The 22,796-nt window shown below is 41.8% G+C and overlaps 1 protein-coding gene across 7 annotated transcripts in view; it reads right to left on the bottom strand.

Moving 5' to 3' along the window:
* FAM13A (family with sequence similarity 13 member A) overlaps positions 1–22,796 on the bottom strand; it is a 388,478-nt gene that overhangs the window by 274,649 nt on the left and 91,033 nt on the right. For all 7 annotated transcript variants that reach the window (XM_070047870.1, XM_070047871.1, XM_051819564.2 and 4 more), the window contains one exon: positions 10,752–10,929. In XM_070047870.1, coding sequence (XP_069903971.1) covers positions 10,752–10,929 — 178 coding nt within the window. The remainder of the gene's footprint in view (positions 1–10,751; positions 10,930–22,796) is intronic.

The raw sequence follows: 22,796 nt of genomic DNA, 5'->3' as shown, positions 1-22,796 counted from the left end.
CTTAGGTAGAGTAATACCTATCAATCTCTTACAATACTAAAGTATCCAGGAGGATTTTTATTTGTCTTAGAAACCCAGATATTGGGGATTTCTTAAAAGGTATACATAGCTAACAGTCCAATGTTTCTGGATTTATTTTTAAGGATTTATTTAATTGAAATGCAGAGTTACAAATGGAGAGGTGGGGAAGAGAGAAAGGGGGGGAAAGGGAGGAAGGGAGGGAGAATGAGAATCTTCCATCTGCTGGTTCATCCCCCAAATGGCCACAATGGCTGGTGCTGGGCCAGGCCGAAGTCAAGAGCCAAGAGCTTCTTCTGGGTCTCCCACATGGGTGCAGGAGTCCAAGCACCTGGGCCATCTTCTGCTGCTTTCCCAGGCACATTAGCAGGGAGCTGGATCAGAAGTGGAGCAGCTGAAACCTGAACTGGGGCCCATATGGGATGCCAGCAGTGCAGGCGGCAGCTTTACCTGCTACGCCACAGTGCCGGTACCAGTTTGCTGAATTTTACATATAAGAATGTTTATTATTGTATCATACATATAATTAAACTTTATTTTTTTTTTTTAATTATAGAAATGTAGAGGACTCTGTGAAGTGCTGCCCAAGGCTCCTGCACGCCCAGTGACAGATGGAACTGGGGCAAAGGGACCAACTCCCTTGATTCAATCAGGGACTTCTCGGAAAGGCTGTCCCGTCTTCTACCCTCCCCTGAGACCGAAGGAAGCCTGACACACTTAGCAGTTCAGCTCCTGCACCCCTCTCGGGCAGGACTCTGCAGACTGCCACCCCTATACAGGCAGACTCCTGCCTGGAAATTGAGTTTGCATTTTGAACAACTCGATCCATGACATGAAGTGACACAACGATAATGAAAGCAATGTGACAAGGAGAAAGTGAGAGGGAAATCCGAGTTTTAAGTATGTTTATTACAGGGGAAAGAGGCTAAATGTAAATAAAACAAATAATCAACAAGGCTTTCCTTTCTTTAAGAGGATCTGACAGGAAAACAGGCAGAAGACAGAAATAAATGTATTAGAAGAAAAAGACAAGAGGCCCTTGAACAGAAGAAAAAATGATCAACTTCATTCATAAAATGAAAATTTATATTGACACTAGCAAGAAGCAATCTAAAAATTTAGATAAATGTCCCAACGATTAAAGTATTTAAAAATAGATGTATTAAAATAATTGTGAAATTTTTACTTTGAGAACTATAAAACACTGTTGAAAGGAAATCTAAGTAAATGGCAAAACATCCCATGCTCATGTATTAGAAAATTGAATGTTACTAAAATGGAAATATACTCCTCCATGTATACAGATTCCAATGGAGCGTCTATCAAAATACCAGCTGGCTTTTTGGCAGAAATTTATAAACTGATCCTAAATTCATATGGAAAGGCAAGGAACCTAGAACAGCCAAAAAAATCTTGGGAACAACAGCTGTAAGACTAATACATTCCGGGTTCAAAACTTACTAAAAAGCTACAGTAAATCAGGACAGCACAGAACTGGCATAGGAACAGATATTTATAGATCAATGGAACAGAACTGAGCATCCAGAAGTAAACCTTGACAATTACAGTCAACGGCTTCTTGACAAGGATGCTAAGAAAATTCAAGGGAGAACAATAATCTTCAGCAAACAGTGCTGGACATCTGGAGAGGCACATGCAAAGGAGAAAGGCTGGATTCCTTCCCTCAGCACTAGCTCCAAATTAACTCCGCAGATCTAAATGTAAAAGCTGAAACTTCAGAACTCTTAGAGGAAAGCATGAAACAGTCGTACTGACCCTGGGCAGGCAAAGCCTTCTTTGATGCAACACCAAAGCTATATGGGACAAGAGAGAGAGAGCTAATGGACATCATCAACAGCAAGTGCTTGAAATAGCACAATCAAGAAAATGGAAAACCAGTTCATAAAATTGGAGGAGATATTTTCAAAATCTGTATCTAAAAAGGAATTTATATAAAGTACATAAGGAATTCTCACAACTCAATAATAAAAGGAAATAACCCAATTCAAAAATGGGCAGAGGGCTGGGCATTTGACCTAGAAGTTCAGATTCAGGTTGAGTTGCCTGGATCCCCAATTTGTTTTTTAATGATTTATTCTACTTTACTATGGCCTTGTCTAAATAAGATCAGAGTTGGCAAACTCAGGAGGCTTCCATAGCCTTGGCAGCTCATGACAAGAGCCTCGGATGTTTACTGACATCATAAATAACAGTGTCAATTGTTAAATCAAAAACAGGAGTCACTGTGCACCTGCTCCCCATGTAGGATCTCTGTCCTTAATGTGTTGTACTATGTGAATTAACGGTAAAACTACTACTCAAACAGTACTTAACACTTTGTGTTTCTATGTGGGTGCAAACTGTTGAAATCTTTACTTAGTATATACTAAATTGATCTTCTGTATATAAAGAGAATTGAAAATGAATCTTGATATGAATGGGATGGGAGAGGGAGTGGGAGATGGGATGGTTGCGGGTAGGGGGGAGGTTATGGGGAGACAAAGCCGCTATAATCCAAAAGTTGCACTTTGGAAATTTATATTTATTAAATAAAAGTTACAAAATTTACATAAAAAGATTTATTTATTTATTTGAAAGAGTTACAGAGAGAGAGAGGAGAGGCAGAGAGTGAGAGAGAGGTTTTCCATCCACTAGTTCACTCCCCAAATGGCTGCAACAGCCAGAGCTGGGCCGATCCAAAGCCAGGAGTCTTCTCCTGGTATCCCACGTGGGTACAGGAACCCAAGGACTTGGGCCATCTTCTACTGCTTTCCCAGGCCATAGCAGAGCGCTGGATTGGAAGTGGATCAGCCATGACTAGAACTGGCACCCATATGGGATGCCAGCACCATAGATGGCGGCTTTACCAGTATGCCACAGCACAGGCTCCTGCATCCCAAATTAGAGTACTTGGGTTTGTTACCAACTTTTGACTCTTAACTCCCCATTTGCTGCTAATGCAGATGCTGGCAGGCAGCTGAGAAAACTCGAGTGTGGAAGCCAAGATCTAGGTGTTATACCTGTGTGGGAGAACTGGACTGAGTTTCTGGCTCTGCCTTCTGCCCCAGCTGCAAATCCTTGCAGATCTTAGGGGGAGTAAATCAGTTGATGGGAGAATGGTGCTCACGCTCGCTCGCTCTCCCCCCCCCCCCCTTCTTAGCTTCTCTGTGTCTCTGCCTGTCTTAAACAATTTTAAAACCAAAGTGGGCAGAAGATCTGAACAGGAATTCTCCAAAGATGTACAGATGGCCAAGAAGCACAGGAGAAGATGCTCAGCGTCATCAGGAAACTGTGAAGGGAAACCACAGTGGGACTCCATCCACTCATCAGCTGGAAGGAAACAGGCAGACAACAGTGAAGGCCGGGAAGGATGGGGAGGATTTGGTTCTGTCATACGTTGCTGACAGGAATGCGAAATGATGCCACCCCTTTGGTAAACAGTTTGTTAGCTCCTCAAAATCTTAAGCAGAGTTGCCATGTGACCCAGCAATTCTACTGCTAAGCATACACCCCAGAGAAATGAAAAGCAAAGTCCACACAAAGACTTGTACACAGATATCCATGGCAGCGTTATTCATAATAGCCAAAAACTGGAATCAACTCAAATATCCATGAACCGAAGAGTGGATAAACAAAATGTCGTATAGTCCTGTACTGGAATATTATTCTGCAACGTAAGTGCTGGGGTACTGACACCTGCCATAGCATGGATTTTTTTGAAACATTCTGCTGATTGAAAGAGGCTAACTAATCACAAAAGAATACGTATTCTACGATTTGATTCATACAAGGAGTCCGCAATAAGCAAATCTCTAGACGCTGAAAGTAGACTGGTACTGAACAGGGACAGGCGGTGGTGGTAGGTTTTGGTAAAAAATGCAAAGTGATTGCTAATAGTGGAGGATTTATTTTTTGGGGTGGAAAATGTCCTCAAATAGACTGTGGTGAAGGCTGTACAACTCTGAACATAAGAAAAATTATTGAAGTCTGTATTTTAAATGGTGAATTGAATAGCATGCAGATTATATTTCAATAAAGTTAAGAAAACTGGAAAACCAATCTGACTTAATCAAACTAGCAAGACTTCAAAATTTTGGCAAAATCCTTTGTTGGCAAGACTCTGAAAATACGGGCATTTTTGTATGCTGCTTGTGGGAATGTAACACCAATCCATCCTTTATGCAGGAGAATTTGGGAAAATGTACTGGTGTCATAGATGCATTTGACCAGAAATCTCCTAACAGGGAATGAATCCTGACTATACAGGTTTATTTTCTATAGGATTATAATTAACAGTAAAATATTGGAAACAACTTAAATGACCTTCAGAAAAGTACTGTTGAATAAAACTTACTTCATTCTAGCGATGAAGTAACACACAAGTTCAAAACAGATCATTAACTGTTTTGGAGTGACCTCTAAGATTTCTAGATGAAGAGTCAAGTGAAGGACAAAGTCAGGAAGCTGCGGACATCAGTGTGTGCTCAAACATATAACACACACACACATATACATGCCTACACATACACAGTGTGCACTCATACAGTGTGTGCTCAAACATATAACACACATATACATGCCTACACATATACAGTGTGCACTCATACAGTGTGTGCTCATATAACACACACATATACATGCCTACACACAGTGTGCACTCATACAGTGTGTGATCAAACATATAACACACACATATACATGCCTACACATACACAGTGTGCACTCATACACAGTGTGCAATCATATACAAAACACACAGTGTGCACTCATACAAACACACACACATGTACATAACACACACAAATACCTGTATAGACACACTTATTTTATATCAAAAGAAACACTGGAAGGGTAAACCAAAAACAGCAAGAAGTCAACAGTGCAGAGAGAATAGAAATAAAAGTGAAACTTCTGAATATACTTCTTTGTAAAAGTTTCACTTTTGAGCCATGTTAATGTCTTACAAATTTAAATAAAATTACATTAAAAAGGAAATGAAACCTCCGTACCTCCAAACTGAAATGAACCTAACTGTAGGCCACCGTGAAAAAATGATCACCCTGTACTTTGGCTGTACACCCCTAGTCATGTATTTTTTTTTTTTTTTTTTGACAGGCAGAGTGGACAGCTGAGGGAGAGAGACAGAGAGAAAGGTCTTCCTTTTTCCGTTGGTTCACCTCCGAATGGCCACTGCGGCCGGCGCACCGCACTGATCTGAAGCCAGGAGCCAGGTGCTTCTCCTGGTCTCCCATGAGGGTGCAGGGCCCAAGTACTTGGGCCATCCTCTACTGCACTCTGGGCCACAGCAGAGAACTGGACTGGAAGAGGAGCAACAGGGACTAGAACCCCGGGGTGCTGGCGCTGCAGGCAGAGGATTAGCCTATTGAGCCGCGGCACCGGCCTAGTCATGTATATTAAAAGGAGAGTAACATCTGTAATAACATCTTAAACATTACTCAGTCATTTCACTGATGTTGTGAGGCTTTGTGTCTGCACACAGAATATACATTTTATCCATATTGTGGAGGTTAAAACAAGTTAAAATGCTTATATTTTTAGGAAGCAAGATTTCCTTTGTCAGAGAGCAGAGAGGCAAAGAGAGGCTCTTATAATACTAAAGTTGAAAACAAAATATCAATATAAATCCATTATTTCTTTCAGGCAGTCATCCAATCTCTCCTTTGTTAATTTATTTCCTGGCTCTAAAAGTCATTATGTGCTAAAAGCAATGGATTTTTTTAGCACATAGATCTTGGTTTCTATACTTGATCTTAGCCAGAAGCCAGGAAGCAATAGATACTGGCTTCTAAATACCATTCATCTGTAAAAGGAACCAAGGCTCCCTAAATAAATGGCTAATTACATCCTGGAACGTCATCTTTAGCCAGACAGGTAGGAAATACTTATTAAAGGGTCATGTTAAAAGGACACCACAGCCAGCTTGAAGGGGTTCCTGCAACTGGCCAATCTGAGATAATTTGAGCATCAGAAAAATAGAATACTGGTCATTCCCTCTGGATCAAGAAACGTTCTTTATAAAAGAAATCCACCAAATAAAGAGTAGTAGAATTAGAATCAACATTCTGTAACTCAAAAAGAATTGATTCAGCTATTAGTTAAAAGTTTGACAGAACATATGTTTGCATGATGCCCAGGTAATTCCCAACAGGTCACCTGTTAATTGCAAAGAGAATGCCACAGCTTTACAAAGTGGTGACCTTAACTAAGAGAGCAAGCTCCAAATCAATATCATGGGACAACTTTTCGTCATGTGGCTCCAAAAGAGAGGCACTACCAGGTACAAAAAACCTCTAATGCAGTGTTCCTGGCAAAAACTTTAACCTAAATCGAACCAAGATGTTTTTTCTGACTTAAAGGTTACAACCAATCCAGTAGACAGAAAAGCAACTTTAAAAACGCCAAGAGGAAATACTTACACAGAGCCGAGCATACAGTATCCACAGGATGATGCCTGGTCTCTTAAAAAGGCAATGAGGATGGGGAAGTAAAAAGCCAGTGTGCGGAAGCAGAGAGAACCAAGGCATGGGCAATAGCACACCCACATGGGAGGACTGCTCTTTATTTAGACCTGGTGGGAGGGAGGGAGGGGTGGAAGTGCCACTACGTCCTTAAAATGCTATGAAGGAAATACATAAAACTTGTATAACTTAAAATAATATATATGTATATGTGTATGTGTGTGTGTGTGTGTGTGTGTAACACAGACAGAGGCCTAACAACCAAATAGGATGCATGAGCTGTGGGGTCCTGGTTAGAGATCAAAGGACACTTTTGTGACAAATGGGAGTATTTGAATACAAAATATCCTCATGATTTGATGAACTGTCAATTTTCTTATGTGCAGCAAGTACATTATTAAGTAGCAAAGGTCCTTATATTTAAGAAATGCAAGATTAAGTATTTAACAGTGAAATAGCTGAGATCTGTAACTTATTTTCAAAAAGCTTACATGCAGAGATAAAAAGTATGTTTTATCTAGTTAATAAGAGAATCTATGATCATTAAACTGTTCTTTCAAATTATATGGCTAAACTTTCAACATGAGAAAAAGTTTAAAAAGCAACCAGGATCTGATAAATTAATAAACATAAAAGTAGAAATTAATGAAACAAATGTTAAATTGATTTATTCAATAAAATTAACAGATTCTTTAATAACAACAAATAGACAAAAAACTTGACTATTCTGATCAAGATAAGTAATGAAAAGACAAAGCTAACATCAGAAAAGAGAAAAAAGATGTAATGACAGATAAGGAATTTTAAAAATTTAAAATAACTCCTGTTTAACCTTATACCACATACATTTCCAAAGCTACATGAAATGATATCTTCTCATAAATGGAATTTACTGAAGTACTAAAATTAGCTTAAGCTGTGGTTAATCACATGGAATCAACAAAATTCCATGGAAGAAATTGAAAAGCTATCAGAAATCTACCCTCCAAAAAGACATCAGATGCAAATGGCTCAATGGACAGAATATTTATGATGTGTGCATTATTACAGAATATAGAAAACTGCAAAAAACTTTCTGACTTGTTTTAGGAGGTGACCATAATCCTGGTACCACAGTGAACCAGGTCATATTTTTTTTTTTTTTTTTTTTTGACAGGCAGAGTTGGACAGTGAGAGGGAGAGAGAGACAGAGGGAAAGGTCTTCCTTCCGTTGGTTCTCCCCCCAAATGGCCAACTACAGAGACAGGTGCTTCCTTTTGGTCTCCCATGCGGGTGCAGGGCCCAAGCACTTGGGCCATCCTCCACTGCCTTCCCGGGCCACAGCAGAGAGCTGGACTGGAAGAGGAGCAACAGGGACAGAATCCGGCGTCCCAACAGGAACTAGAACCCAGGGCACCAGCACCACAGGCAGAGGATTAGCCTAGTGAGCCATGGTGCAGGCCTTTTTTTAAAAAATTTATTTATTTATTTGAAAGGCAGAGTTACCGATAAGGAGAGAGAGAGAGAGAGAGGGAGGGAGGGAGGGAGGGAGGGAAGGAGGTCTTCCATTCACTGGTTCACTCTCCAAATGACGGCAATGGCCATGGCCAGAGCTGGGCCAATCTGAAGCCAGGAGTTTCTTTCAGGTCTCTCACACGGGTGCAGGGGCCCAAGGACTTGGACTATCTTCCATTGCTTTCCCAGGCCATAGGAGAGAACTGGATTGGAAGTGGTGTAGCCAGGACTCCAGCTGGCACCCACATGGGATGTCAGCATTGCAAGCAGCAGCTTTAGCTGGTATGTCACAGTGTCAGCCCCTCAGTTCATAATTTTATAACTATATATCAAATACTTTGACATACATGTACATATTTAAAATTAAGTGAGCAAATATATAACTGTTCAGTGCCTGGTGGAACCGTGCCTGGCATACAGATAGCACTGCATCAAAACCAATGCTTCTTCTTCCTTACAACTAAGGCTACAACTACCCTTTCCCTTGCTTGTTAGTGTTTCATGGTGAAAGAATGCCACGTTAGTGGCAGCTTCCCACTAGTCACCTTTATGATGCTTGTGGATGACGTGTGGCCACTGGAACTGGAATGTCTAGTTTCCCTTGACCTAGATGAGAAACTCCCATCACAAAATAAATCGCTTCCTTATCTCTAGGACCCAATCAGATAAATGAGACAGTGCAGGACTGGGTGAGGGATCAGTAAACACTGCCTGTGTTAACTAGCCTCTGCTTCCCTGAGAAAGTCCCCTGCTGTGATTCCTAGATCCCTAAGTTTAGAAGAGGTCATTAGTAGATCACAACAATTGAATGCGCTGAAAGCTACCAAACTTCACACATACAAGTGACTAACATGGTGTATTTTGTTATGATAAAAAAAATTTAAACCATACTATTTAGTAAAAACTCCTTACTTATTGACATTCTGATTCATTTATTGAAGGTTACCAAAGTTCAGGATCAAGCCTAATTGCATAAATGAGCAATGAGGCATAGATTTGTGTTTGAAGCTTATTAAATAAGCATTCTATTTACAAACTCATCTTTACCTATTCTAGAACCTAGGGTTTCAAAATTATAGAGTAGTTTAATAATTACACCTTTATTTTTTTACTAAGAGGTCCCAAAGTATTGTGGCACAGTAGGTTAAGTCACTTAATGGGATACCTGCATTCCCTATCGAAGTGCCTGAGATCACCCTGGCTCTGTTTATTTTCTAATATTTATTTATTTATTTGAAAGGCTGAGTTATGGAGAGAGGGCAGGGGGAAGAGACACGAGAGAGGTATTCCATCTGTTAGTTCACTGCTCAAATGGCTGAGAGAGCTGTAGCTGGGCCAGTCCAAAGCCAGGAGCTTCCTCTAGGTCTCCCCGATAGGTACAGGGGCCCAAGTACTTGGGCCAGTGTCTGCTGCTTTCCCAGGCACATTAGCAGGTAGCTGGATCAGATGTAGAGCAGCCAGGACTCAAACTGGCACCCACATGGAATACCAGCATCTTAGGCAGCAGCTTTACCCACTACACCACAACACCAGCCCCCAGTTCTGTTTCTGATCCAGCTTCCTGCTAACGCACACCCTTGGAGGCAACAGATGATGGCTCAAGTACTTGGTCTCTACCACTCACAAGGGAGACTCAGATGGAGCTCCTGGCTCCAGCCTGGCTCAATTCTAGCTACTACAGGCATCTGGAGTGAACCAGTGATGGAAAGTATGTGTGTGTATGTAACTATTACCCCACCCCCATGAAATTTTTTGAAAATTTATAAAAAGAACAAATATAGACTTTTCACTATTACAGAGCTACTGAATAATATAAGAAATTAGTGGACTCTGTATCTGAGATGTTTAATCATGAGACCATGACATGTCCTATGGAATACCATTTCCTCAAAATGAACATCACTAAAGTTACAAACAGGACAGTCAGTAAGATAGAACTTCCCCTACGCTAGGCAGTGAATGACCCAGATCTGTAAGGCTAGCAGAACCCATCCTTAGTCATTCTCAGAAAGCGACACTAGTTCTGGGCAATTAAATGCCTGAAGATTAATGGAGTGGAGACGCAGATACATTACCAACAACCAAAACAACAACAACAACAAAGACAGGAATTTCTGGGAGCTTTTACAATATGAGTCTCTCAGTGTCTGTATGTCGGTCTGTCTCTCCCTTTAACAAGAAGGAACATTTTTGGTATCAGAGGGGATTAACCTGAGAGTTAAAAGCTGGATTGCAAAGATCATTTTTCTTGCATCACCAACTGAAGAGCTTTACAGAGTAACAGGGAGAGAGAAACAGAAGTTTTATGAAAGTTCTGGTGCTTAGGGACATAGCAGTGACCAAAGCAGACTAGTTCACTTCTAGAAAATAAAGGAGCTGGGGTTACATTTTTCTTGGACAGGCAATTGAGCTTTATAATTATTAACAAATTACTCACTATAGCTTACTCCTCCCTTTTCTGCTGATCAACATTTCAGATTTCTATAAAGGCCCTTTCAGTACAAAGTAAAACTTGGTTCCACAATCCGAAAGAGGTTATTTTAATGATTATGAACTGTGGTTTCCTACAAAGGCTTACTGGCCTTCCTCAAAACTGGGAGGGCAGCAATGCGAAAACACCCAAAGGCAGGATGGAACTCCTTTGGCTTAAGCTGGATTATTTTTCAGACTGAAATACGCTCCTGGATCCCAGCAACGTCAGACAGTAGTCAACAGAAAAGCAGACACGAGGATGTTGGCAGCAGCATTCCACGCACTTACTGAAAGCAATTCGGCCCGAAGACGGTGGCGAGATTGTGGACGTTCATGCGGTTCTGCGCGTGGTGTTGGGCCACTTGCCTCAGGAAGTGGCAGAGGTACTTGAGGAGGCAGTAGTGGGGCTCCGGCAGCTCCTTCAGTAAGTCTCGCAAGCTGCTCTCCTGCGTCTCGCTCCTGCCACCTGGAAGAAGAAAAGGAACAAGAAATGCTTTCAGTCATATTTCACAGGTCTAAGTCAGCCTAACTTTTTATCCAGAAAAAAAAAAATTCCTTGGAGACTGTGCTAGGCCTTGAGCACCTGACATTTATTTATTTTTATTTTTTTATGTTAAGGAGTTATTCAAGAAATCCTAAAAATCTTGAGTTCCATTTAGGGTATAAACGGGTTTATGTTTCAATTTTGTGGTTTCTTGCACAAATTAAAAAAATGGTAAATTTGTAATCAATAGCAGGCTCTTCTGTCTGATATATGGCATCAAGTTGTCAACAAGAACTCTTTTGGTTGAATAAAATTCAATGGCAGAGGCCTTCCAGGATCATTGTGGGACACTAAATTTAGCCTCAGGACACTGTGCACAGAGATAATAGGAGAAAATGTCAGATTCCTACAGTTTTTAATCTTTGTGTAAAAAAAAAAAAACTTATTTGATAGGCAGAGTGACAGAGAGGGCAGGGGAGAGACAGAGAAAGATCTTCTACCCTGGAGTTCATTCCCCAAATGGCCACAATGGCTGGGGCTGGCTCAGGCTGAAGCCAGGAACCTGGAACTCTACCCAGGTCTCCCACGTGGGTACAGAGGTCCAAGTATTTGGACCATCTTCAGCATCTTTCTGAGGCACATTAGCAGGGACCTGGACCAGAGGTGGAGCAGCCAGGATTCCAACCAGCACTCATATGAGATGCAGGGTCGCAGGGGCCTTAGCCGGTTGTGCTTCTACATGGGCCCTAACATTTTAATATGAAAAAAGGACTCTCTTCTTGGTCCAAGTCTAGTCAGGCCAAAATCTACTTGGAGATCTTTTTCATCTTGATCCTGTTTGGGGCATATCTTCAAGAGTCTATCCTTGGTGTCATAAATAAGAATTTCAATTGTTAAATCAACAACAGGAGTCACTATGCACTTGTTCCCCATGTAGGATCTCTGTCCTTAATGTGTTGTATTATTTGAATTAATGGTAAAACTACTACTCAAACAGTACTTTATACTTTGTGTGTCTGTGTGGGTGCAAACTGTTGAAATCTTTACTTAGTATATACTAAGTTGATCTTCTGTATATAAAGATAATTAAAAATGAATGAAGAATGAGATGGGAGAGGAGTAGGAGATGGGATGGTTTGTTGGTGGGAGGGAGGTTATGGGGAGACAAAGCTGCTATAATCCAAAAGTTGTACTTTGGAAATTTATATTTATTAAATAAAAGTTTTAAAAAGAAGTTTATCTATGGGGCATAGCTTCAAAATGTTAGAAGAATTCTGCAGTCATTTTAGCCAGAAGGTCCCCCCCTTGATATCTGACCAAATCATTCACACTCCCCCAGCCCCTGCCCTCTCCCAGTAGCCACCTCAGCCCGCCTCTAGGCAGGACCCTGCTGGGTCAGTTTGGCCACACACCCCTTTCCCCTGGTGTTTCTCTTAGTCATTCCCATCCACTGAATGGCCCCACCCCACTCTGCTCTGGGTAACGATTTCCCACACTTCCCCACTACATTCCAAGCAGAGCCCATTCCTCTCCCCTACTACAAAACCCCACTGCGGGAGGCCCTCTGACTACCACAAACATCCCAAATTCAGTGGGCCTTGCCACTCTCCAACAAGCATGAAAATGCAAAATGTGCTCACTGCCAAACGTGTTCTACATACGCCCATTCATGCACAGCTATCACTCTCTGCAGTTTCAATCACCTGTGGTCAACTGTGGTCCCAAATATGATATGAACAATTCCAGAAAGAATTCATATTTGACATAACTTTTAATATTGTATAATACTCTCGTTGCTCTATTTTGTTACTCTTGTGGTTAATATCGGGCTGCGCCTACCTATAAATTAGACTTTATAATAGGTATGCATGTAGATGAAAAACATAGTACAAGGTACTTCAAAAAGTTCATGGGAAAAGAAATGAAGAGAGAAATTATTTTGGTGCGAACATTTTGAAATTCATACCCATGAGCAGACATAAGGTTCAATACTCCTGGAGATTTCAGGCATCCACTGGGGGTCATGAACCAGCCCCCACAGATAAGAGGGCACTTGCATAGTTCAGAATTCCCTATGTGACTCTCATACAAAAGCTCAATACTTAGCCAAAAATTCACACTAAGCTCACCTCAGTTTTCTGGATTGCTTTTGCCAAGGCTTAAATAAAGTTACTAACTTAAGTTTAATTTGTTGTTCTGTACCAGACAGCACATTTTTAATAGTGAACAGCTGAGGGGGATAGTCAGTCTATCCTTTCACAGATGCCTAGGAGATTGAAGTCTAATCCAATGATAATTAATACACAAATCAGATGCCTTAGATAAGCCGGCTTTAGCAGTCAAATGAATAAGAAACAGAAGAGAGGCAAATGAGATACAAAGGAAGAGGATTAGTTAGTGTTGCAAAATACAGCACAACGTGGTGCCATGGCAGGAAGTGAGAACACAGAACACATGCAGAGAGTCATGCACAGTGACCTGAGTGTCTACAGAGCACAGGCTGAGGAATCACTTCCTGGGTGGGGATTCCAGCTCCACTACCCACCACCTATGTGACTCAGCGGCATTGCTGATGAGGACATCATTTTCCACTGCTCTATGAGTATAACTAGCAGGGAAATAAAAGACATGGAAACAACCAGAAGGATTAAAAACCCACTGAAGACTACCCATTTCTCATGTCTTTAAATTAAAAAAAAAATATGAACCAAGAGAAAATATAATTTTGCTTTTTCTCAATGGTGACTGATTCAAAGTGGGTCTGCATGCTTTCAAGGGTGTGTAATCTGTTTAAAACTGTGATTCAGGGGTGGATATTTGGCACAGTGGTTAAAATGATGCTTGGGATGCCACATCCTCTATCAGAGCGCTTCCTGCTGACATGCCCCCTGGATGGCAGCAGGTGATGCCTCAAGTCCTTGCGTCCCTACCACCCACGAGGGAGACAGACTGCGTTCCAGACTTCTGACTTTGGCCTGGCTCAGCCCCAGCAGTTGCAGGTATTTGACGGAATAAGTTAGTAGAGAGAAGATCTCCCTCTCTCTTTCAAGTAAATAAATTTGTGACCTAATGCCCAGCACTTCAAGCTACAAGCAATGGCATACCAACAGTCTGGAAAATGGGCTTCTTGGAAATGACTTTGAAATGAACCCCAAACCCTAAGGCAGGCCATATGGGAAGCTTCCAGATCAAGTAAGACAAATATTCAAGATAGCTATGAATTTACAACAATACCACCTTTGGAAAAGCAGTACTTTTATCATTTGCTTCCAATTTCTGAAATGCAATAAACAGTATTTCTAGGAAAAAATTAATGAGTAATGGGAAGGGAGATGGACATACAAAAGTTTCAAGTTTAACAAAATGACACAAAATCCTTTACAGCATCAACGGAAGAGTCACTACTCACATGTTCTCAGCAGACAAAAGTCACTGAGAAAGAAATGTATTGCATCTGCCTCCTTCTACCCAAGTTATTCACATATCCTGTGTTAGAAGATGGGTTCATGTGTCACCCACTGGGCAAGGATTTGGGGATCTTCATCAGCGGCTCTGACAGCAGTACACTCATATTTGAACCTCAAATATTTATAATTTACTTCCTGAATCCTTGTTCAAAGACTTAATACCTTAATTTATTAGCATGCCATTTCTCACCTCACTTCTTACTGATTATGTGCTTACATACTGCAAATACATAATTTGTACTGCAGTTCCAGGTATGTGTGGTAACCACCACCATTACTGCCAGGCTGCAGCGTTCCTGCACACATGATTTGCTTTGTGTGAGAACAGTAATGGCTCAACGTCTTCAGAGGAAGCTTGTGGAAGAACGTGCAAGGTGCCACAAATGGAGGCAGTGCTGCTAAAAATGTGCTTCTTCAGGGCTAGTGTTGTGGCATAGCAGGTTAAGCCACTGCCTGAGACTATGCATGCCACATGGGCGCCAGTTCAAGTCTCAGCTGGTCCATGTCTCATCCAGCTCTCTTGTAATGTGCCTGGGAAAGCAGTAGAGATGCTTTGGCCCTGGAACCCACATGGGAAACCTGGATGAAGTGCCGGGCTTCAGCCCTGGCTGTTGCGGCCATCTGGGGAGTGAATCAGTGAATGGAATCCCTCTCCCTCTCCCTCGTCCCTCTCCGTGTGTGCATGTGTCTCCTCTTTTTGTAAGTCTGCTTTTCAAATAAATACAACTAAGTCTTTACAAATAAATACAACTAAGTCTTTACAAATAAATACAACTAAGTCTTTACAAATAAATAAATGTGCTTATTAGAAAATGCCTTCTGACATTTGCAAGAAAAAAAGTTCATGAATCAGGTTGAAGATCTCTTATCCAAAGTGCTTGATATCCTAAGTATTTCAGATTCAGAATTTAAAAAAAATATTTGGGAGTGGGGGGCAAGCACTGTGGTACAGTGGTTTAAAGCCACAACCTGTAGCACCGGCATCCCAAATGGGTGCTGGTTTGAGTCGCTGCTGCTCTATTTCCAATCCAGCTCCCTACTAACGAGCCTGGGAAAACAACAGAGGACAGCCTAAGTCTTTGGGGCCCTGAACCCATGTGGGAGACCTGGAAGAAGCTCCTGGCTCCCGCCTTCAGATCAGCCCAGCTCCAGCAGTTGCAACCATTTGGAGAATGAACCAGTGGATAGAAAATATCTTTTTTTCCCCCCTTCTCCACGCTTTAAAAAAATTAAATGATTTTTTGAATATGTACATAAATGAGATATCTTGAGGGAGGGACTCAAGACTAAAACCCAAATCCATTTATTTTTGGAAACCCTCATACATGTAGCCTAAGGATAATTTTATATAGTATTTTCAGTTCACCTGTGCTTGGCTGTGACCCATCTATGGCAATAGGCATGAAATTTTCCACTTGTGGGCATCGAGTTGGAGCTCAAAAATTTCAGATTTTAAAGCACTTTGGATTTCAAATCTTTGGGATGGGGATGCTCAACCTATAATGACTTTATTACGACTTGCATTGTTTTTTGATTTGCCTTTACCTGAATATAATAAATAAGCCCTCATTCATTCATGTTCTTGTCTTTATATTGAAAATAACGATGGCTTCAAGATCTCACAATGTTATTTAAAAAAAAAAAGACTTAGCAATGCTTCTATTTTGGTGTATTAGACACTATGGTATGATAGTTATTGAATACATCCCATGTGTCTTAAACACCAGGGATAGAAAAGAGCACTGAACAAATCAAACTCCATGCTTTTAGGAACATACTCTTAAGCAAGGTGTAGACAGGCGTTAATCACATAAACTGTGATATATATGAACACAAAGCCCCTGAGTCCTGTGAAGAAAGATATGGCAGGGAAGTAAAGAGTGATGCCAGGGTGCAAGATGGTATTCACCCTTCAGGATCAGGGAAGGCCCCTCTGACACCCTACAACCGAGCAGAGCTAAGGGGAAGAGGAAGTGTGTGCCAGGCAGAGGAACGGGCACACATGTACCACGGTCATGAGGGGGAGGCCAGTCATGTGCTGGTGACCAGGCGATAGTGCAGACAGGCAAAGCACAAACCGTGACACTTATGTTAGATGCCATGGTCTCTCTCTCTACTTTTTCCCGGGATAAGGGTTCAAGTGGTGGGGAGATAAAATCTGATTTAAGAGCCACTTCAGATACTGTGCCAGGTCTAGACTGCAGGAGGCACGGTTGAAAGCAGGAAGACCAGTGAGGGGACAAAGGAGACAGCCCAGAAGAGAAACTGGTGCTTGGATGGACTGCACAAAGGCGAGTGGTAGGAACAGGTGGGTTCTGGATATAGTCTGCATGTGTCCTTTTTGTTTTACACATGAAAGTGGTCTTATACATGAAAAATACAGGTATGAAATGTTCATCAGCAAATGAGTGATCACTCCAAGCCAGGCACCATTTGCAGCTTTGGGATACATCTATTGTATATTTACAAACAGAAATGCCTACACTCATGGGGCAGGGGAGACATTAAGTAGTAAATCAAGTAACCTGCTGGAGGAACTCTGGTGAGGGCTGGTAGTTGTGAGTATAAGCAGGACTGTCAAGAAGGCCTTACTGAGAATGTATTCTGTAAGTACAGTTGAACATCCACAAATTGGCAACGTAAGCTCTTTCAAAGCTGGAAGCTAGGGCACAGGTTTAAGTCTCAGCGGCTCCACTTCCAGTCCAGCTCCCTGCTAATGCTACTGGGAAAGCAGTGGAAGATGGCCCAAGTGACTGGGGCCCTGCCACCCATATAGAAAACCCAGATGGAGTTGCAGTCCCCTGGCTTTGGCTTGGCCCAATGCCAGCTGTTGCAGCCATTTGGTGAGTAAACCAGTGGATGGAAGATCTTTCTCTCCCTCTAACTTTTCAAGTAAATAAGTGAGGAAGGGAGGGAGGGAAGGGGAGAGGGAGAGGGAAGGGGAGAGGGAAGGGCAGAGGGAGAGGGAAGGGCAGAGGGAGAGGGATGGGGAGAGGGAAGGGCAGAGGGAGGGGGAAGGGGAGGGGGAGAGGTAGGAGAAGAGGGAGGGGGAAGGGGAGAGGGAGAGGGAAGGGGAGGGGGAGAGGGAAGCTGGAGGCTGAGTTTTAACCATCTTTTAAATCCCCAGTGTCTTGTATATGAATGGTGATCAGGAAATCACTTTAATAGAATGACCCACAGTTTTAAGGCACACAGTAAGACACACTAGCATAGGAATAAAGGAGCATATATTCTTCAAATATATTCTAAAGAACTGCGGAATGAGGTCACCTACAGAACTAGCTGGGTTGGGTGTTATGAAGGAACCACGTTACCGACAGCATTTAACAGCAAGAAAAGACCCGTTTGGCTGACACAGGTTAAGGACATTCAGCAATGAACTTCCCCACACAGGCCTCAGAAACAGAAGGAAACTGCACCTCTGCAGATAAACGGATGCATTTTAAGTGCTTTAACTTGGCCATTTTTTCTAGAATTCCATTGGAATAAAAATTAGAATAACGTGATAATTCCTGAGTCCAAATGTTTTAGTAAAATTTTGCAGATGGCAACAATGATTCATAAAGGAAAGTCACCATTTCCTGGAACAACACTCTTCTTGAACTCCTTTCTCCACTCATGAAAATTGTCCTTCCAAATTCTTCAAGGTTGCATGAATGCTTTCCTTTGTTGTGGGCTAACTTTGGCCCATTACTCAATCTCAAATATACAACCAGCATAGTGGATGTAGTGTGCAGAGAAATCTACTTAGCACTTGAAGGCCATAAATACTTTTGTGCCAGGTTAAGTAGCAAACATTGAACCATGTGACAAATATTTGCTATCATTATAAAAAGATTAGGCTCTACTGGCATGCTGTACCTGTATCACAGAATAGCATCTAACTCTCATCCTGACATTTATCCTAGTGCTTGTCAGTCAGCTGCCTTGATTTTCCTACGCCTGTGGAGTTACACTGCACTTTTAATCTTAGCCTCAGGGAGAAAGAAAAAATAATCAACAACTGGCAAATTGCTAATCTCTATCATGATACAGCTTAGAGCCTTGAGAAGGTCAACCATTTAAACAACCAAAATATTTATCCTCACGGGGACAGACTGATGGAAGTAATTCCCGCCCTCCCCCACCCCCTTCATTGAGTCTTACCAAAGGATTTGTGAAAACTCAGATAGCACAATGAGCTGTGGCAGACACTGCAGATGGAGAGAGGTCACAAGACTAAAAAAACTGGCTGGTTCTAGAAGTTCGCAAGCCAGAGAGGCAACAGGGACCTTTGCCTTACGACTGCACAGAACTGAATTCTGCCAGTAACATGAGTGAGTTAGGGAGAGCCCAGCCTGACTGTCACCTTGATTTTGGCCTTGAGAGAACTGGAGTGGAACACTCAGCTGAGCCTACCTGCTTCTCACCCATACAACTGTGAGATGATAAATCAGTATCATTTTAAGCCACTAAGTTCATGATAAGCAGTATCACTGAGGCAGAAATAGGAACCTACCACAGGTCCTATTAGAGCCAAATAGACTGAAACAGGGAAATTATGAAACTTTTCCCTGTTCACACAGCCACCAAATAGCTGAGCTGCCATTCAGATCCAAGCTGTCTGGCCTCACAGCGACGCTGTTACCTGCATATTCTTTCACAGTTAGCTGTTAGTATAGTACACAGCATCTAGCACTGTTTGAGACAAAATCCTTGAGTAGTAGGGGATAAGAAGCTTTTTGTTCCCCAAAGAGAAAGAGACAGTGAAAGAGAGAGAAAGAGAAGGGGAGAGAGATCTACCATTTGCTGGTTCACTCCCCAAATGCCCACAACAGCTGGAAGTTGTGCAAGGCCAGAGACAGGACTCTGGAACTCAATCTAGGTTGCCTACGTGGGTGGCAGAGACCCAGCTACTTGAGCCATCACCACTGCTTTCCAGGGTGTACAGTAACAGGAACCTGTACTCAGAAGCAGAGCTGGGACTTGAACCTCAGCACGTCTACATGGGATGTGGATGTCCCAAGCAGTGTCCTAAATACTGAGCCAAATACCCACCCCCGCAGTGGGCATCTCTCAGGTTCTGGGGGATATCATTTTAATAAAAGCCAAAAAAGTATTTGGGCAAAAATGTTCTACTAGCGACATGAGAATAAGCAAAACACAAATTCTATTTGTTTCTAAATATGTATTCACAGAATAGGGGGACAATAATGAAATGTCGGCGAACCTGATCATACTGGGTTTTGCCTCTGCTTTTCACATCCAGGGGTGAACTCATTCCCTCAGAGTGATGAGAACTCAGAGACAACAAAACACACGGAACCAACGTTTTCCTATGCAAAAAGTTCAGCTTCGTACAGACCTCTCACAACCTGTGACAAAGTTCTCAAAGGCCCCACAAGTATTTCTCAAAGGACGACGGCACGATAAAGCGACTAATAAAAATTAATAAGTAACAGTCTATTCTTAAACATCATTAATGAAACTATAAACCTTCTGATTAGATCTGCAAGGCACAGACGTATATTCACTGCCAAATGAGCCCATATTTACAAGGAAACTCCTGCTTCCAGGAAGGTCTTGTTTGAGCAAGAGCAGAGGCTGGCGTGAAGAACAAAGATTCAACAGACACTTGACCTGTCAGTCCCATAACCAAAAACAAACTCCTGAGGATACAAAAACAGCAGCAAATCAAGTTTGTTTTGTAGCTATTTCCTGAATGCTTGTCAGTGGGGACTGGTGGCATAAATGAAAAGATTTAAGACAAATGTACAACAATCCACTTGTATTTCAAAACTGGGAGCTCATATCTAGGTTAGATGTTAAACACAAGCCTTTAACAGCTGAACAAACTGCTTGTGGGAGAAAGCAAGCACACAGGAGAGTGAGAAAAGCAATCATGGCACACAGGCAGGGGCACCTCCCACAATGCAATATCCCAACTAATAAAACTTGGCTTTATCCATAAATCTAACGTTATATTAAGTGGGCAAGGTACAGCTCCTGTGCACATTCAGTGGAAATCATATTATCACCACTTCTTTTCTAGGCACCACCGATTAAATGCTCAGCGGGAAGGGGTCTGTAAGTGAATCTGGTGTCATATGAGCTCAATTATCAGGTGCAGAGTTATTGATGTCTATTCCATTTGTCCCCCCTTTTTTCTCTTAAGGGCTTCACATGGTTTATGGACTCAAGTATAAAAGGCTGATTATTTCTGTGTGTTCAGAACAGCAGGTGTTCAGAACGCAGCTGAACACAGTTAGGGCCGAGCTACAGGAGGTTAGCAACGTAATCATCTGGCATCCCTTCAACTTGATATTCTTGAAACCACCATTCAGTATTTACTTCACATGGGCTGATCTGCTATTAACACAAGTTGCCTACTTTTCTTTATGGTTTATTTATTTGAAAAGCAGAGTTACAAAGATGGAGGGAAAGGCACGAGAGAGAGAGAGAGAGAGAGAGAGAGAGAGAGAGAATCTCCCATCCTCTGGTTCACTCCACAAATGACACAACACCAGGGGCAGGGCCAGCTCCAATCCAAGAGCCTAGAACTTCACCACATCTCCTACATGGGTGGCAGGGCCCTAACTATGTGAGACATCGTCCATTGCTTGCTCAGGTGCATCAGCAGGGAGCTGGATTGCAAGTGCAGCAGCTGGGACTCAAACCAGTGCTCATATGGGATGTTGGCATCACAGGTGGTAGCTAAACCCATTGAGCCACAACTCTGGCCCCAAGCTATCTACTGTAACTCATTTGTTGGCTGAACTGTCATCTTCTCTCTCAGCTCAACCAAATAAGATGCCTCTCCCATAAAAGCATTAGGGAAAAGGTGAAGAATTTCCTGAGAACATTACCCAGGTCCCACATTATTCTAAAATCCCTAGTAGACATTATCATCTTGACCTTGGGGCTGTTGGACCTCCTCTTTTTCTTCTTTAAGCTCATAATTCTTCCTGCTATTATAAAATCCTACCCCATTTACCATAAAGATGGCTAAAATAAAAAGACAAGAATAGATGATGGCACAATATAGAGAAATTAAATACTTTCATTCATTGCTGGTGAGAACGTAAAATAGCACAGCTACTTTGAAAAATATTTCCTCAAAATGCTAACCATGTCAAAGTTACCATACTATCCAGCAATTCTACTCCAAAGTAGTTACTCAACAGAAATCAAAATATATGTCCAAACACTTATACACACACGTTTATAACAGCAAAAGAGTAGAAACATTTCATATGTTGTTTCCAACAGGTAAATGGATAAATAAATTGTGGAACCTGAGTGTTCATACGACAGAATACTAGTCTGCTACAAACAAGAATTCAGTTCTGGCACATGCTGCAACACGGATGAGCCTCGGAACACTATGTTGGGTCAAAGAAACCACTCACAAAAGACCACAGACCGCAAGATTCCATTTTGTGAAAAGTATATAAAAGGCAAATCTATACAGACAGGATGTAATGTTTGCCTGGGCAGAAGTGGTGGGAAGCAAGAGTGGGAGGAGGGCCATGACTGCTAATGGAAACAGGGCTTTTTTGGTGTCCTAAAGATGTTCTAAAATTAGGCAGTGGTGATGGTTGCACTATGAATAAACTAAAAATTACTGAACTATATACTTTACCAGGTCAATTTTATGTTAGATAATTTGTATCTCAATAAACCTGTTAAAAAGAAGTTCTGTTGGCTTAAAAGGCAAGCATGGGAAAAAAAGTCAGAGAACACCTTTCAAATAAGTTTATCATCTTTTCTCCTCATAGCCCATTAAAACGACAATAAAAGAATTACTCACCAGTACATTCAAATGCTCACATATACACACGCACTCACTCCCTCAAGGACGTGTTTCAAGACACATTAGCTGCTCTTACCTAGGACAACTTTGTTCAGGAATGCCTTTTCTTTCCAAGCCTGCATAACCCCACCCTCTATACTATCTCAGAGTTGAAGGCCACAAGAAGGGAAATAAAGATGTATACATGCACTCAGCCAAGAAAAACCATCTCATCATCAGGGCCTACCACCTGAGAGGTCATGGGGGGATTACAGATGCAAGGGTTCCCCTGTCACATGGATCTAGATGAAGGCAGACCAACTGGGACACTGCTAAAACGTCAGAAGTCACACATGGGAACCTGGGCATCTGGCACCACCTTTTCCATTGATTCTAGCAGTGGCTTTGAACATCTGACAGGTACCTTGGCTGACACATAGACACCAACCTTTTAATTCTGCTCTAGGTTTACCTAGAAGTTAAAGAATAGTTTATATATAGGGCACTGCCTATAGGAAACCTAAAAGATGCATATTGAAAATGGAAATGGCTAAACCTTGGGGTTTAATACAATGATTCTGTTTTTCATAGGAACAGAAATCTATGAGGGT

The sequence above is a fragment of the Oryctolagus cuniculus genome, chromosome 8 (genome assembly GCF_964237555.1).
Source record: "Oryctolagus cuniculus chromosome 8, mOryCun1.1, whole genome shotgun sequence".
Taxonomy (NCBI): Eukaryota; Metazoa; Chordata; class Mammalia; order Lagomorpha; family Leporidae; genus Oryctolagus; species Oryctolagus cuniculus.
The sequence above is the reverse complement of the archived record's forward strand: the minus strand, read 5'-3'. Positions and strand labels throughout refer to the sequence as shown.